At 39.9% G+C, this 18,676-nt stretch overlaps 1 protein-coding gene across 2 annotated transcripts in view; it reads left to right on the top strand.

Moving 5' to 3' along the window:
* The window catches only part of CHN1 (chimerin 1), a 105,697-nt gene that overhangs the window by 48,774 nt on the left and 38,247 nt on the right, over window positions 1-18,676 (top strand). For both annotated transcript variants that reach the window (XM_032989679.2, XM_032989680.2), the window contains exon 6: window positions 2,566-2,854. In XM_032989679.2, coding sequence (XP_032845570.2) covers window positions 2,566-2,854 — 289 coding nt within the window. The remainder of the gene's footprint in view (window positions 1-2,565; window positions 2,855-18,676) is intronic.

The raw sequence follows: 18,676 nt of genomic DNA, 5'->3' as shown, positions 1-18,676 counted from the left end.
ACATGCTAAAAGAAATTGATGTGCGGTTCCCCATACAGGAGGAAGTTTCAGTCTGTTTGTGAGATCTACAAGAGACATGAGTTTAGGCATGGGATGCTGTTAAAGAATTAAAACTGTGGAATATTGTCTATGAGATACTCGTGCTGAAATGTGGGTCAGGAGCAGTGGTATAAAGATTATGTACTTTTGGAAATCCTATTCTGTGTAGTATCTCTGAAAGACACGCATTATGTGCAGCAGTCTGAACAGATGTACAGCGTAAGGGCTGCTCAGTAAAACATAACTGGGACAGAACCACGAACCTAGTGACTGTGGGAGGAGGACTCATCCTTTAAGAACTTTTGTTCATTCTCTGCATTTGTCCATCTTGTTCTTCAGAACTTTGTTTTAGACTCTGAAGGATGCTACTAAAATTAAAACACCATGTGTACTTAGTAATGGGCCCTGAGAAGCTTTTCTGTGCCTTGTCTTCTTTTCATAAGATTAGTGTAATACTTTTCTCTTCGAGAAAGCTAAGAACAATAAGTGACCTTCAGCTTGTTTAAAACTCTGCTATAAGTACTGTCAGAGCATATGTTACTGATTAGAGCAGCAGTTCACCTGATACATCTCTTAATAAAAATAATTCTAATGCATATTGTCATTTAAGGCCCATTATTCTTTACCTTCAAACTTACTTGGCTCTCCTGCCAAGTTTTAACATCGTAGTGCGTGTATGTACTCCATGTGCATTATTCCCACTGACTTGAGCAGAAAGTGAAGGTTGCTCACTTTGGCACTGCAAGGTGCTGAGTGCTCTTGGCTCATGTTGACTTCTCTGACAGTGGAGGGTATGCAAGGAGTATGTCTCATGGTCAAAGCTTGTTTACCACATACCACATTGAGTAGGAAAATGATCTGAAGAATGAGCCTAAACGTGTTCCTGCTCCTTCTGCTGTAACTTAGGACATTATCCTTCTACTTTCTGAATGACTGGTATTCACTCAGAATTGCATCTTGTGATGAAATTAGCATTGGGTAAAAATGTATTTTCTTCTGTCATTTTGTAATTTCTTGCTTTTCAGTTTGATTCAGTGAACTTCTAGTTTGTGTGGCATAAAAAATGTACATAGAAGTACCAATTAATTTCCAGTAGAGTGCCCATGTAGTTCCTACACGTCACGTCCTCTTTTCTTACTGAGCAGGACATGGATTCCTGAGGGCCCCCTCACATTTGAGCATTAGGTAAAAATAGCAGCTCCTAAAGCTACAGTCAATGTCAAATTATTGATAGGGGGATGGGAAGGTTTGGCATTTTGATTCAGAACACAAGGGAAAAATATATACATCACAGAACAAGTGGTTTTGCCGATATTTGTAAGAAGAGTGCAATATTTCACCTGAGGTAAGGTCTAAAATTATGTTTTCCTCTGTTTGGCAAGGCCCCATTGAAAAGGAGACACTTCAGCAAAACACCAGTGTTTGCTTTGTTCCTTAACATCTCCTGTGAAGCATTTGATTGTAAAATGAAAGCAATCCATCTTTTCAAATTTATTTTTTAATATTTATTTGGCAGATCTGACCTCACAAGGGGGCCCAGTACCCTGAGGAGCCACCCTTACTGCTGTCTGAGCAAGGAATAACACTGGAGCAAGCTGTGAAAGCAGCTTCTTGCCTCCATCTTCTCCACAGGAAACGCGTTGGTTGTTGCCAAGTGCAAACACTGGTGTGTTTTCATATGTTTAGATTGCTTTTAGGCAGAAAATGGTTCCAGGTTCTAAGTACAGTTTTTGAAAATATGCTAATATTCAGGTAAAATTGGCATTTATATGGTTGCTAAGAGCCTGTATCAAAGTCCTATTCCACCCTAGCTGCAGAATGGCTAGTGTCAGATAGCTTTCGCATGATATATCCTGTATATTACAAAGATTTGCTTGAAGCTCAGGACTTAACAAGCATAACACAGAAGGACTTTTGTACAAAGCTTGAAGAGTTAGTCCTTGGCCTTTGGCCAGGAATAAAGAATGCTTGCCCTTGTGCCATTTTGTCCTGTGCTGCTCCAGTTCTGGCAGTGGTTCTGCTTCAGTGTAATTGTTGGCACTGAAGCTCAGCTGAACCCTGAATGGCCTCTTCCTGCAAGCAAGCAGGGGCGCAGAGGTCCGAGATGGCATCAAAACTCTGTATTGATCAACTGTAATAGAGGGGTCTATTATGAGAACTCTTCATATCAGAGCCAAGCAAATTGACTACAGCAATGCAGTAGTAAAGTACTAAAAAAAGCCATAAAGAGTGTGAAGTAATTTTCAGTTTTTCCACTGGATAATGGAGGGACTAAAAGAATAAGAGAGCAAACAGCTCCTTCTGGGACAGTCACTATTTTGGCTATCTATCTGCAGTTGTTGATCTCTCCTTCCTATCCATGCTAAGTAACAGTTGAGTTTTTCATTCTTGTCTGGAACATACACAGAGCATAGTCACAGCTTTAAGTGATAAAGTGTTTTTTTATTGTTTGCAAAGGCTTGCTTACTCTTCTTTATTCTGCTTACTGTTCTTTAAAAAAAAAACTTTCCCATTTCATTGAGGCAGATTTGGAAGTCAAACCAGAAACTTCAGACTCTACTACGATGGAAAGCACTTTGTTGGGGAGAAACGTTTTGAGTCCATCCATGACCTGGTGACAGATGGATTGATTACTCTTTATATTGAAACGAAGGCAGCTGAATATATTGCCAAGATGACAATAAATCCAATTTATGAACACATAGGATATACAACTTTAAACAGAGAGCCAGCACACAAAAAACATATGCCAACCCTGAGAGATGAACATGATGGCAAAGAGTCTACAGGAGAGGATGAGGTAGCAGAAAAGAGGGTAAGCAATTATTAACCCACACTCTTTTTTCTGTTAGACTTTTTATTTTGTACTTTTAACCTTCCCCCTCTACTATATGGTGCTAAAGGTGTCTGCCAATATTTAGTCTACTTATTTATTTTTGGTATGGCATTAATATTAATATTTAAACTGGTTGTAGGGTTTTTTAATTGCAATTTTTGCATATTGCAAATTTCTGTGATTTAGAGGTTAGTTATTTATCATTGTGAAGTTTCTTTCTTCAGGTATTTTCACAGTTATAGATGTTACAATTAAGTCACTCCTTTATTTCAAATGGGCTAAGAATATTTCATCTTAAAATTGTTTACAGTATATAAGACAACTGCCTTTGGCCAAAAATTATATTTCTTAATATTTTCAGCATTACCCAAACAAATGTATTCCATAATCTATTCAGAAGTCTGCATACAATGACAGCAAAGTTGTCCACGTTGTAAATAAGCCTGTTCATAAAGTTGGTAAAATGTTAAAACATTTCACTTGGCTAAGTTCAGCCTGTCAGAAGCTGACAGAGCTATTTTTGGCCTCAACCAGACTTATGAAGAAGGATTGCTCTCTTCAGAGAGTTGTGGTATCAGCTGAGAACTAACTGTCCTGGATTATAAAAGAAAAATGAACAACAAAGAAATATTAGAACCAGTGAAAATAGAAATATTAAAGGAGGTTTGGAATGCATCAGGCAGACAAAACAGCTGCCTGAAACTTCATTATTGTGACAGAGACTGAACTTAAAAAGAAAACATAGAGTGAATTCCATCATGTTAAACTAAATACTTTGTTTATTGAAAAGCTGACATATGAAAGTCTTTTTAAAGTGTATGTTTACCTATGTGTCAGTGTTCATGCATGTATAAATAGTCTTATATGCTCCCATATTTCACATACTTCAGAATGACTTTAGGAGTATCTAATATGCTTGTAATGCTTAAAAGAAATGCTAACCTTTGTTGGGGTCACCTGTTTGTATTTCCAGTCAGAAGAATGTCTGGATTTCAGTTTTTCTTGAGGTGGAGGAAAGGTCTCACTGACAATTTCCGACATACGTGACTATTACAGTGGAGCTAAGCTCTGTGCAGAGTCCACAGAGAGAGGAGGCTCATAGCTTTGGTCTTTCAAATCCTTCTCCAGCAGAGGCTGTCATCCTGCACTGAATTTACTGAGAGATGAAGCAGGAAACTTAGCTTAAAGTATGAATCTTCACTGTTATCAGATCATTTTGACAAAAGAAATACTGGTGGGGATATTGAAGCTAGCTGACCATGTTAAATAACCGATTTCTTGCCTGTTAGGTACCAGTAGTAGAGGGGTGAGCTATCAGTTACAGTTCCTGACAGCCACTGACTTGCAGCATGCTGTTTCAAAAGGATTTTTTTGCATATTATCATAGAGAATTCATTATAATGCAAAGCCTGGGTAAAAATCTTCTATAAGAGTTCTGGAAGTCACTGCTTTGGGTTTCTTTGGTAAAATTAACTCTTCCTGCATTTAGCAACTTCCAAGTGACAACAGAACTCTGTTCTGTTACCACATTTTTTAGACTGATGAAAAACTTTTTCATAGTAAAGGAATTTCAGTGATTATTATTGAAGAATGCTGTTTTTTCCATAGATTACATGGTGTTATGTCAGACTCATCAACAAGGTATAGATTGTTTTGAAACATTTTTCATTAAATAGCTCAAGAACTATTAAATTTTTCTCACCAACTGAAATTTTAGGTGAAAAAGCTTTAGGAAGGTTAGTCATGTACTTGTAACATCCCACCCCATTTGTCTGGAAGTTACAAGCAACTAAAGTGGCTTCATCTGCAACATAGTTGAACAGCAGTGGTGTACTGGCCTGAAGCCCAGCTTTTGAGCCTTTTTTCTTTATTTGTCTTGGAACCATGTTGATGTGAACACAATGAGACACACAGACATCACAGTATAGTTAAACGTGGAGATTTCAGTTTAATTTTCAGGTCATTAACCAGTTGGGATTACTACCCATGGCTCCTCAGGAAGGCACAATGTGATCCTTTTTGCTGTGGAGTGGCACAGAGGTGACATCTTTGCTGCCTTTATACGTCTCAGGGTCTTTGCTTGAAGTGACACTCGGGCCTCTCTGTGTGATCTTCACCCAGCAAATCTCCAAGGAGAAAAAGGCATTCAACCCCATGACCAACACACAATCCCAGTAGCAACCTCAGCATTTGGAACAAGCCCCAGCGTCCAGCTGAGGCTTGCCAAATCCTTTCTCCATCCTGTAAGTCACAGGATGTGGGGAGCATGGGAAGGGGGAGAGATACGGTGGTGGCCTCGCCACATGTCTCATGGGGGGTGGCTATGCACAGTGGAGTGGTGGGGAGAGGAGACCTCAGAGGGCTTTCCCAAGTGTCTCCCATCACTGTCTGGAGGACTTGACTACTCGCACATCCACCAAAGCTGTTGCCTTGACAGCCTGGGAGAACTGTTTCAGGTTCAGTGAGGTAGGTGAACGTAGCTGACTGGCTGGAGGACTCTACAGACAGGTGACTGAATCATATCTGGTGTTAGTTTTGTTTAAAAAACAAAAAAAAAAAAAAAAGAGATATATGCTTGTTTGACAAATACTTTGCATTTAAAGCATGAGTACTGGATGACAGGAAATATTTATCTGGCTTTTTTAAAAGCCTACATATTATAAAAAGTTAGCATGCTAGCAGCAAAGAACACAGGATAGATTACATCTCCACTTAAACAAAAGACTCAATCTCTCTGTGAATTTATAAGCTTTCTTTGGTGAAATTACAACAATGAAATAAGAAGAATAGACATATCCTCTACTAAATTGCTCAGAAGGTAATTTTACCCTTTTTGTGCAAGCTCCTGCTTCTTCTTGATATTTACTCGAAAACTTCAATAAGTGATAACATAGTATCTACCTTATTGTGAATCATTTAACCAGGATACAAGGAAGGTTTCTTACAGGACATTTATAAATAGGTCAGGTAGTTTCTCTTTGGGAGGAATGGCAGAGCAAATCCTGTTGTCCAATATAAAGAGAATATTGCTGAATCAATACTGATAATTCTAACAAACAGTGCAAAGAAAATTGTTCAAAATCCAGCAAGAAAAAAACAGTCTTATGATCCAAACAGCAAAATCTGTGTGCTACATTAGCTGATTAGGCCCACAGTGAGGATGAAAATTTCTGCAGGGTACAGTATTTGGCAATTAATGCATCTTTATCAGTTTTATACTGTAGTTACAGAGCTTCTCCCTACACTGTATGCTTCCTCCTCTGTAAAGAGAGGAATAAGTCTGGGTCTTGAACATTGATCATCCTGAGCCAAAATACATTCCTGGATTTGCAGACTCTGAGGCTGTTCAGATCCGAATCTAAACTTCGTGCCTGCAACTTGCCCAATCCTGTGTGGGTGGTGAATGAAAGATAAACCCTTCAGAAGAAGGAAGGGAGAGACACAGGCTCTGACTGGACAACAGCTGGTGGGAATGTAGTTTCACTTTGTGCCATAAAATCAAATGGAGGCAATTGGGCAGCCAGAGAACGCACCCCAGACTTGAGAATGAAATATTAAAGAACACTTCACCTAGCCTTGAATTTGGCGTGGGGCAGTAGCAGGGAATGCCGCAGATTCATGTTAGATGCCTCCCAGCACCCACTAGTAATACTTTATCTGTTCCCCACTCTTTTCAGCAATTAATTTCTAGTAGCAGAATTCAGCATGTGTTGAGAGACTTGTCATATGAAATACACTAAAAATGAGCCTTAGTAAAGGGGAAGGATTTAAAAACCATATAAAATGAAAAGACAAAAATTGTGCAATCATTAGATGAGGGTTGTAGGACACAAATCACAATGCTCCAAAGTACTGAGTCCTACAAGAGACCATATTGTGGTGTGATTCAAGATGCAGTTTTTAATAGGAAAAACATGAGAATATAATCCACTGCACAGCGTGTGCTTCACTGATTATGAGAAGGAATTTGACTGCTTACCATATACAAGTATATATTTAAAATTAAAATTCCTGGTTAGTGATTTATTATTTTCATAACCTATGAAAGAATTAATGAATAGTCAGAGATAACAGGAGGAGTGGAGAATGAAAACGGGAGAGTGCTTGTCATGCTTGAATGCCCTGAATTGATATTTTAGCTGCTGTGCTAAAAAGGTAATGCTGTTTCCCAAAACAGTCTGTAGGTTGTTCAGAACTCAATTGTGCAGCCATCGTGGTCTGTGTGTTAAGAGAGGGCTAGGACTCATTTGAAAGAGGGCTTCCCCTGTGGTTTCAGTCTGTATGGCCTAGTGTGGAAGTGGAAATAATACCCAGTATCACGAGATCTACTGTTCTTCACATGCTTTGAATACTGATGGATCTCTGAACATTCTCCACACTCAAAGGTAATTATGGCCTTGAAGCAGATGACTTGATTCCATTAAATACCTTATAAAAATGGTAGCTCTCAGAAATTAATAAATACCCAGACACATATATCAAAATCTTTCTTGAAAGCCCTGCAAAAAAATTCTTTCTTCCATTTTGACATGCTTTTGAGATATTAATGTAAAAAGTTATGTGATTTATTCAAGAGTTAATATTTGTTATGAGAAAATTAAATAATCTGTTATGAGTTATCCTGTCTTTCAGAATGAAATGCTGAGGTTAACATTAGGATGGCATCTGAAGCACATTTATTCATGTTTACTTTAATGATAAGTGTTATTTCGTCAAGAAACTTCAGTGGCTACAAATCAATTAAAGACCCATTTCTAGACTGTACTGCATTCAGTTCAATACCTACAGACAGAAAGAATTGAGAGAAGGTTTGTGGCAGCAGTCACACAACAAAAGCACTTTTTTTTTCTATTTTTAATGACCTTACTGATTATACTATTTTTTCCTGTATAGTGACAAAGGCTGATTGTCTGCAAACATGCACATGGAGATCTGGAAATGTAAATCTGTGTCATTTTAGTAGGAAACATGCTTTTAAACCTACCTCCAGAGGTAATCCAGATTACAAAGTTAATTGCAATCTCTGTGTATGTTTCTAACAGATTCATAACAGCCTCCACATACAAAATCAAGGGTCATACTTATGGATGTTTGCAGAGGGACCAGTCTCATTTCTACTTTTGCTCTCAGTCAAATCCGTTAGTAAGATCTGCTTTAAACCTTCATTCACCAAAGCTTATTTTATCTTCAGGGAAAGGACATTAGAAAATGTAGCCAAGGAAGTTACAGTAGTCTGTTGTAGAAGCACAAAGTGTGTGTTGAAGGAAGACAGCTTTGAACAACACTGGTGCCCACTAATGAAAATGCTGGGGCCAATGGAAACTAAAAAGAAGATGTGGTCTTAATAATCAGGGAGGAAAGTGTGCTTTGAGAGTGAAGCAATCTTGATTCTGGAAGTTGTTTGAAATATTTCTGTTTACTTGAATTAATTTTATGAGAAAAGATGGGTGTGTAATGTATAAAACTCTAGACAAGCCATAAGAAGGGTAGCTGTGAAGCAATAATGTTTTTTAAAGTACAACTAATAAATGTTTACCTTAAACTACTTTTAAAGACACATGAGACTGAGCACTGCAAAATCCCATGGGTTAACTTGAGGAGATTGTCAACTCTTTTCTCACAAATGTTCCTTTCCAGTCCCTGCGCGGGTGTCCATGACAATCACTCTGTAAGTTTCATGTAGTTTATAAATAAAACATAACTCTGTGGAAGGCAAAAACTTCTATTTATTTCTTCTGAGTTTAGCCCATCTTTCAGCAGAGGCTTCAAAGCACAGACGATTTTGTCAATACCAAGAAAGTTCTCAGCAGGATGAAAGACAAGCCTACTTTTTCAGTAGCTGCTCCAGCGTATCGGCAACATTGTTCTCTGCAGAGGTTGCCCCAGACTCACTCTTCCTCATCTTCCCTTTCTGTGCATCATCATTTATGGCGGTAGGGATCTAGTGCCATATATGTCATTGTATATGGCACATACATTTCAAACTAAGACTGCAAATGGTTGTGATGCCTTTTTATAAGCATATATGTTTTTAATTTAACTATATGTTTATTAAGACCCCAGAAAGAGGAGCTAATCACATGTGCTGTCCAGTGTGCAGATATCAGCACAAAGAAAATTCTTTTCTCCAAACTGCAGGGTGCTTTTTCTACTCATAATCACCAAGAGTAACTTAAGCCCTTATTTATGTTCAGTGTGGCAGTAAAACTGATATACTAAAAAGATTATATAAACTGATCTTGTTTTAAGATTCAGAGCTTCACATTGAAGCATAAACTTTGCTAATTTAATCTCCAGGTCACAGAATATCTAGTTTTTCTCTTGTCAGCCTATCATGCTTATAAAGGATAAATTAACAAGCTAGGCTTGTTTCTTAAGGGTCTCTAACTGGACCTGTAGCTCAGCTCCAGTGCTAAACATGGTCCCATAGCTCTCCTGTTCTTCCCAGGACAAACTCTTTCTTCTCTCCTTGCCAGCTCTGGTCAGTTCTCAGCTGTGCTCTATTAGTTCCTGCGGGTTGCAAATGGCATCCCAGCTGATTCCATTTAGCCTCGCAAGACCTCGCCTGCGTGCCTGTGCCTCTGAAGGACATTAATGTAATGCTTACACAATAACGTGTGGGATTAATGTGAAGTGAAAACCATGTGCTTGTGTTAGTAGCCTGATTGTGTGTCGCTGGTCTGGTATTACAAGATTCAAAAAAAATAAGGCTCCACAAACTTCAGACAGTGAGGAGTGGCTTAGGTAAGGTTGCATTTCAAATGCGCAACGCACCTTCTGTCATGATGCTACTCTTGTAGAGAGGTTTTCTCTGTTTTGTAGGTAAGCATAGTTGAGGATCAGCATCCCACTTCAACCTTTTATCATAGGTACAAGTCGCTTGACTGCTTGCTGAGATTACTTTTCACATTACTTTCTGCTATTTCACATAAGCGTGGCTCTTTTATGATCTGGTGTGTGAGTTGTGTACACAAAGATAAAGTCTTCATGAAGTCCAGTGTCTTATTTATACTGAGACAGGCAGCTGCCATATGAAATCGGGGGGTCTAGTCTGTGAGTCTGAGAGACTAGACCCTCAGCAAAAGTGTGGGGAATAATTACCCTCAGTGTATGCCCTGTGCCTGATCAGGCCTTTGTAAAATGAATAGTGTGCATAACTGTTAAAAAGGCTGTAAAGCAATATAGTTGCTGTGCAATTAAATCTGAAGAATACTGGTTGTGTTGTTACTGATAAAATTAAACCATTAGCAATGAATAAGCCGCTATTCTTTTCCTGTGTTTCTCAGTGTTGCAAGGTAAGTCAGTGTGAAGCCCTCACCAGCAGTTCTTTTCAGGGTTTCTAATGCTTGGTTGTTTGGACCTGGTTACATTTTTAATGCCCTTCAAAAAGTACTGTATAGCCTTATCTCCCCTTGTGTGTACTAGCAGAAGTTTCCTTCCTTTTTAACTGGGATAGGATAGCACAAGAAAGGTCACAGGGAGGGAGGAAAGAATCTCCCTTATCTCTTGAAGAGCATATCTTGCTTTGGGCACTCTTTAGGGTCAGAGATATTTTTCCCATCCTTGTGGACCTTAGTAGATGGGACACAGAAAGACAGAAGTCCAGCTCAACTCTTGATGAGCGATGGAGAGTTGTCATGGCTTCAGTCCTAATGCACTGTAGGAATCTGCAGCTTAGCTTTCCTATGGGCCTTATACTTGAGGTTTCCAAAAAGCTTGCCTAGAGGTATGATGGGGAAGCCTCATAGACATACATAAGGAAATTATATATTTTTTTCTTTTTTTATTAAAAATCCCCTGTGGTTTCCTTTGACTTTTTATGCCATCTCATAACTGAATAATCCACGCAGTGGCCACAGAAAGGAGAAGGTGAGTCTCCTTCAGAGCAGTCTCTAAAGCAGGCTTGTCGTCTAAAGCAGGTTGTCATTTATTGCTTATGAAAAGAGCTTCCCGGACAGTGAGGTTGTGGGTTGCTAGCTGGCAGCTAGCATTTGTTGTTCTCTTTCCTTAGCTGTGTGAGTTTTGGGTCTTTTTTTTTAACTCTTCCTCCCATCTGGCATCTCTTAATTATTTTCTATTACTAATCACTTCTACAGGAAACAGACTGGACTGTTGAATTAAGAGCCCTATAAAAGGATAATTTTGTTATTTACAAGTTTCTTACCTCACTTAGACTTTATAATGTGACACTGTATAGCTGGTGATAATCACCTTGGGCTACAATTGTCTCTAATCTCATAAACTAGGCAGGGTCAGGCCTGGTCACTGGTTGAACATGAGAGTCCCAAGGAAAAGCTGGGGCTGTGGGAAGTGGGGTTGGTGACACCTTTGGCTGTGAACTGACATCCAACGTGTCGTGTGTTTTAAGCCCTCTGCAAGTCTGTAGCCTGCATAAATCTGTGCGAAGAGTTTGACTACCAGGGATTTTCTCCACTTACCTCTATCATTATTCAGATAAGCTCCTTTTTCCCCTTACTGTTTGTGGGGCAGGGGGTGGGGTGGGTGGGTTTTTTTATTTCAAGGGGAGGACAGAAAGCATTTTACATTGGTCACCGTTTACATGCTCACAAGTACAAATAAATGTTGTTTGGCTTCTGTACACAAATGGAAAGGACATGGAGCTGTGGCAGCCTGGTGTGTTGCCCCCCATTTGGTTAGAGAATCCCCTGATAGGCAGGCACATCTGCTCCACTTATAATTGCCCATTCATAAGTGGTTACCAAACCCTTAAGACCCATGAAGAGTGAAATGCTTGTTTTAGAAGTGGTAGCAGAAAAAAGAAGCAGTTAGAGGTGCTTAAATGAAGTATTAGACTGTAAAAGGAAAAAAAAAAAGAACCACCATTTAACCTGTGGTTAATGCCACAGAAGCTGATTTGTTGTAGGCCTTGTTTCTTTCCTTTTAATCTTTCACAAGAATAAATATATCTTCAGATAAAACCTCTCATGCTTAGTTTTAGTCTGTAGCTGAATGTTTTTCTTTTCTGAATTTGAACAAAGTAAGGAGAGCAGTTTTGTTACTAAGCTCAATAAACTGCTTGCTCTTATTACTTCAAACCTGTTACTTGTCATCAGTGAAGACAGCAACTCTTGACAGTTTTGCAAAGTCGTCCTCTGATCATTAACTCTAATGTTCTAAAACTTTTCCATATTTAACCTTTGTTCTGGATGGCATCAGCAGTTAGAAACAGTGTTGCTTCTGGTATTCACTGCTCCTACAGTCCTGATGTTTAAGCAAGGTAAGAATCATCACACTGAAAAACCTGATTCTCAGCTGATGAACAGTTTTTTCTCTAATCCTCATCATTTTAGTATTGATATTCCTCACGTCCATAGAATTTCCAAGGTAACTACAGGATGATGTGTTTCTAATAGTGACATTCATATTATAATGCACTTGGACTATATTGCTTTTTAGTGGGGATTATTATTGCATTTGGTTAGAGCTAAAGCAGTTTGAAACAGTTTGCCTAAGGAACATTAGAGCTAGTATCACAAAGTATAATGTCCTCTATTAAACCTTAGTCATATGTGTATGTGATTTAGGATTTTTTTTAAGATTTCCAATTTGTGAATTAGATTAGTAGCACTTGGAGGCAAGCAGCTTTTCCCCTTCCTGAGAGAAGAGTGGAGAAATACTGTGAAAATAGGAAAGGCTGTATTCCCAATTTCCATTCTGCTTGTAATGGTGAAATATTTTAAAAGCTGTATGCTTTATATCATGTATCAAATAGTTTATTGGTTGAAGATTGCTGATGAGTTTACATTGCTGGAAAAGTCTTGAAGCATTTCCCAATTTAATATGATAGTGAATTATATTTGCATTCAGGCATTTCTGTGAATTGGCTGATGATTAGAGTAACGATGTGTTTAGTACAAATGCACAAAAATTGCAACAAGTATCATGTGTTGTTATCTTTCACAGAATTTGAAGTGCTCAGTTTCTTAAGTGACAGCTTCTCATTCACTCCAGCCCTCCCAACCCTTGCTAGCATTTGTCGCAGCACTGCAGCCTGGTGCCTGGAAGCTGCCAGTCACCTTTGTCACACACTGGGGTTCACAAGGCAGACTCACTGCTCAGCAAGTTGATAATGCTGAGAGCTTACTGGATAATTTTTTTTTGTGGGACTTACAGGTTAATTCTCTTGGGCTATTTTTATTGTTGAAAATTCAAACAACCTCAGTGTTAGGAATCTCATGAGCAGGGTCACCTAAAGTGCTAGTTCATGGTGGCAGTACAAATTAAAAATTGCCCTGTAAAATGAGATAAAAAATGTGACTAAGTAAGAAAAAAGCAGTTGTGCTGAATAAACATTTGATTCATTGCCAATAATTTTGTTCATTGCCAATGAATTTAAGAAATGGAACTATACCTCAGACTTAGTCTTTTAGCTTCGATGAGCCCTGTACTCAAAATAAGAGCTTCTGCTCAAAGACCATATGCCTCTGAAATCCCACATGTCAGATCTTTGAGTTACTCATTGGGACCTAGGATTAGTGTATTTCAACTGAAAACAGACATCAACTAAACATTATGTTGCAAGAAACCAGACTTACTGGGGAAAAAAAAAACAAAAACAATAACAACAACAATAAAACCACATAAAAACCAAAACAACCAACAACAACAACAAAAAAGTCCTTACCATGTAACAGAAGTTGTATAACCTGTCCACATGCCAATGCCTGCTTCTCCCCAAAAAGGTAGATAATCTGCATAGCCCAAATTTATGATGTGGAGTTGCATTGCCAGCCCCATTTTGAATTATTCAAAATGGTTCAGTTTTCAAATCAAGCCATTGTTTAAATTTGTTTCAAAGATGCTGGGTTTGACCATTCCAGATGATAGTTTCTTAACTGCCTGTCTCAAGTAAGAATTTTTAACAGTTACAGCTTCCTCTAGGGAAATGGGATGCTTTCTGCCCTTATATGAAAATTTTCATGACAGAGGCATTTTAAAATGTTAATTAGGAAACTAAGAGGGAATAAATAGGAAAAATGAACCTTATGTGGAAAAGAAGAAATGAGAAAATTGGAACACTGGTCAACAGAATGTAAAACGCACCTTTTCTGAGAATGTGATCAGGGATTGGAAGATTTTATGGGTGGCAATAAACTGATAATTTGATAATAACTGAAAATTTGACTTTGGAAGCAGAGTATAACTCCACTGCCAATTCCACTCTGGTTTCATTAATTACAGGTTTCAAATCAGTCCTGGTTTAAATAGAGATTTATATAAGGATAGTGGCAGCCCACAAGAGAGACTCATTTGAAGGATGATCAGGCTACTTAATTTTCTGAGTCTGCCTAATTGCATTGCATAAAGTGAATGTGGGCCCTGACCCACAGCACTGGTGCCCATGGACACGCGTGCACCTAGAAAACTGGTAATCAGGGTCTGCAGGGCGTGCTCATGGACGCTGGAGGTTACCCCATTTTGTAGATTTTCTGCAGTGAGGTGGTCCATAAACAAGTTTTCACTGTTACAATTTTTGGAAGAATGTGGCACATCCATGTCACAACTCTAATATTCCTTCAGGTTAAAAATGTTCACCTTGATTCATGAGGTTGAATCAAGGGATGATTAAAGAAGGATTAGGAGACTGCACTCTTAGTCTTAGCTATGCTAAATAAATATGATTATGGACTGAAAGTATGTTGAAGAAAGAAACTGTGACAGCACATGTATCATAGCAACATAGCTTATTCAGGAAGAAGTGGATGGATTCAAAATAGAGGATGTGCCAAAGGAGCAGGTGTAGTCTGAAATACAAAAAGTGTTTAGAAATTAATGAGCTGCAGTTTTCAATTATAACATACATTGAATTACTCTAAATTGAATTACTGTGTAGAACAAAAAAAGGCTAATATTAGATGCATTAGCTGCCAGACAAGACTAATATGAAACGAGTATTATACATCAGGTAAGAAAATATTAATGAGACATAAAAAGAAATTTCTATACTGCTTGCCCATGTTATACCAGTAGCCATAGCTCCTATTCCATGAGGATTAAATTAAAAGAAAAAACCACACAAAATATTAGAAGGACCTTCTGGATTACATGATTGTCATTATCCCTAAGTGCATACATTTTCAGTTAGAAAAAGATACAGAGACTTATTGTAAAAACTGTTTTTATCAACATGATTCTTAAATGGATATCATAAAAGAAGTGTTGTAAATTATTTATTTCATAAAGTTTGGCTTTTTTGATGTGCCTTCTCTTCCCTCCTGCCCTCCCGCTCCCCCCCCCCCCCATTATTTGAGGAAATCACCAGCCCCTTGTGGTTTCAAAAGATTAGTCTAACAGCCTGTTTGCTCCTATGATACTTAAATGTAGTAAATTAGTAACAAGGAGCATTTGCCAAAAGAGTAGCATTCATGCAGCTGCCAATTTGCATTACATTTTGGCTGTTATCACTCCTTCAGAGCACCTTGTCTTGTGGCATTTATAAATTACTTTTAAGGTCTTTTTGGAATAGTCTGCCACGGCATGTTACAAGTCAAGAGGCTCTTGCTGGAGTGACCTCACGCTGCAGTGAACGTCAGTCGTGCCTCGGCCACAACAGCAGAGCTCCCTGTGGGCCAGCGAGGAGACACTCCACAAAGGGAAGGGAAGAAAACACGATGCTGTTAGCTGAAACAGAAAATGCTGACTAAGTGGGAGTGAGATGGAGAAGCTGCTGAGGAGCAACCTCTGCGTCTTGCTGGCCAGCGTGAGGGTCGCTCCCTTAGGCAGAGCTCCTCGCTCCATTATCTCCTCGCCTGATAGGTCTCAGCTGCAAGACAGACCTCTCTAGCCCTGATTTATCAATGCCTACCCATGTAATGGTTGACTTACTTAACTATGCGGGTAGTCCTTTCAGTCTCTCTGCTTCTGCCTTTCCCAGGGCACCTGGCACAGGCAGCTGCTTCAACCCACTGTTTAGCTTATCACCTCCATGGCTCAGGCTCCTGGCAGGAGGAGAGGAAGATAGCATGGACCTAAACCAAAGCTTGGAAAGGTGGATGGAAAGGACTGAAAGCAAAGCTGTAAAGGACAGGCTTCATCAGAAGTCTTTAGTGGAGACAAATTCTGGTGTTTCATGATGCTTTTCTCCTTCCTCGTGAACTGTCTTGCATGCTCTGCCTGGAGAACAGTGATGCTGCCAGCCCCCTGAGGCAGGGAGGTGGTATCTTCTGTGCTCCACCAGCTTCTGGTCCCCTTATGTACTTACCAAGTTTGGCTGGGGTTGGCCCCCTTTTAAGGCATCTCGTTTTCCCAAGGAAAGAAGTTGGTTGTGGTAGTGAGCTACTGCAAATCAAGAAGAGAATTGCTGAGGCTGATACACAGCTTGAACTCGTGGTCATGGGAAACTGCTTTCCTCAACACAGAGTTAGGAGTGAAAAGAGCTTGTTTTTTAGCTTTCTGGGTATCTTTTATCATGGTGTTTGATTGGTATATCCTTCCTCAGTGTCACACAGCTTGGTAGCAGCTCTGCTTTTGTTGTATAGCGATATCTTGCCCCTTGAAAGCAGGATGATAGTCTCTGACTTTAAGGGAAGGTCTGGAGCAGGTGACTTTTAACAGAGGCAGCCAGGGCTGTGGGGGCATCCTCTGTGGCTGTGAGGAAGAGCCCAGTGGCTTTGGCCGGCACAGGACCAAACCAGGACAAGGCAGGAGCCCCGTGAGGGGGGAAGGACTGTGCTGTCTCACCCAGAACATGACCTTGTGAGGAAGCATATTATATTTATACAGCATAAATGAAGTCATACCTATTGCTTGTAAAACCCAGCTTAGCAGCATTATTGATCATAGAATGGTTTGGGTCGGAAAGGACCTTGAAGATCATCTAGTTGCAATTCCCCTGCTATGGGCAGGGACACCTTCCACCAGACCAGGCTGCTCAAAGCCCCATCCAACCTGGCCTTGAACCCTTCCAGGGGCAGCCACAGCTTCTCTGGGCTATATGTTCCAGTGTCTCACCACCCTCACAGTAAAAAATTTCTTCCTTATACCTAATCTAAATCTACCCTCTTTCAGTTTAAAACCATTACTCCTCATCCTATCCCAACACTCCCTGAAAAAGGGTTGCTCCCCAGCTTTCCTGCAGCCCCCATTAAGTACTGGAAGGCCACTATAATGTCTCCCTGGAGCCTTCTCTTCTCCAGGCTGAATAACCCCAACTCTCTCAGCCTGTCCTCATAGGGGAGGTGCTCCAGCCCCCTCATCATCTTCGTGGCCTCCTCTGGACCTGCTCAAGCAGGTCTGTGTCCTTCTTATGTTGTGGACCCCAGAGCTGACACAGCACTGCAGGCGGGGTCTCGTGAGGGCAGAGTACAGGGGGAGAATCTCCTCCCTCGACCTGCTGGCCACACTTCTCTTGATGTAGCCAAGGACGTGGTTGATTTTCTGGGCTGTGAGCACACGTTGCTGGCTCACAGTCAGTTTTCCATCCACTAACACACCCAAGTTCTTTTCTGCAGGGCTGCTCTCAATCCACTCCTCACCCAGCCTGTATTTGTGCTTGGCATTGCCTCGACCCATGTGCAGGACCTCGCAATTGTTGCACTTCATGAGGTTCATGCAGTCCCACCTCTCCAGCCTGTCCGGGCTGCTCTGGATGGCATCCCTTCCCTTCACCATGTCGACCGCACCACACAGCTTTGGTGTCAGCAAACTTGCTGAGGGTGCACTCCATCCCACTGATTGCAACATCCACATCCCTGCCTGTGGGCATTCTCATGTGCCCACATACACCCCTGAGGTAGTATTTGTACCTATGGAGTGTGGAGGAAATCCCTAGAATTATCACACCCTCCTTCAGTGGACACAGCAGGCCAGTTGCTGACCTTGCTAAAAGCAAAGTTGCTTGATGTTAGCAACATCCTCCAGAAGCAGACCAAAAGCAGAACTTGTTACTGGAGGTACTTTTATTTTTGATATGGCTAGATTTATGGTTATACACCAACATATCCCCTGGCCCAAAGGAAAGAAATGTGTTGTGTTTGCCACTGAAAAGTGCCTTGCTTTTGTGCCACTATCCAGAACAGCAAATGTTAAATGTTTTTGTCTTGTCAGTTACTGAAAGAGAGGAATAGTCACAGAGGATGGGGTTTTTTTTGCCAGTGTGCAGTTTCAAACTGTCATTTGCAAAGGCCCATACTGGTAACTGCCAGGAGCAAATCTGCGACCCATCATGCCACTGGGACAAACTAAGCCGGCTGACCTAGATCTGAATCAGCTGCAGTGACCAGTAGGTTATAGGACTAAAGCTACAGAAAAACAACTTTTCTGTTGGCTTCCTCTAAGATGTCTCTGCTTTTTTATGAGTATGCTCCCTTGTTACAAAAACAAGGGTACTTCAGGGTATTTCTGGTAAGCACATCAGTGCAAACATAAAATCTTCCCAAATAATGTTAATATACTGTAATTGTTTTGCACAATACAGTACCAAATGAACTCACTTTTTATACAGTAATTTCTAGCATCAATACTGGGCAACATTTTTTCCATAATTTAAACTTTGGTTTAGATTATTTATTTTTTTTTCATTTCACAGTCATACTTTAAACCAAGACAACATTTTGGCTGAATTTGTTTAATTAAGGTTTTAATTAAAATTTTTAAACATTTTTTTTAAATTCTAGATATAAAAATGTTTATTACCTGCTGTGGAAATGACATAGTTCAAAAATATTTCTATTAAAAAATATAAATAGCCATTTTTTTAGCCTTTGCAATAAGTGTTTCCCAAGGGGCAGGGGGAAGGTCTGATTTAATTAGAAGTCAGTCCATTTGGAAAATTTTTGTTAT

Source organism: Tyto alba, unplaced genomic scaffold (genome assembly GCF_018691265.1).
Source record: "Tyto alba isolate M040663 unplaced genomic scaffold, T.alba_DEE_v4.0 Super-Scaffold_7, whole genome shotgun sequence".
Classification (NCBI taxonomy): Eukaryota; Metazoa; Chordata; class Aves; order Strigiformes; family Tytonidae; genus Tyto; species Tyto alba.
This window is presented reverse-complemented; position numbering and strand designations above follow the sequence as displayed.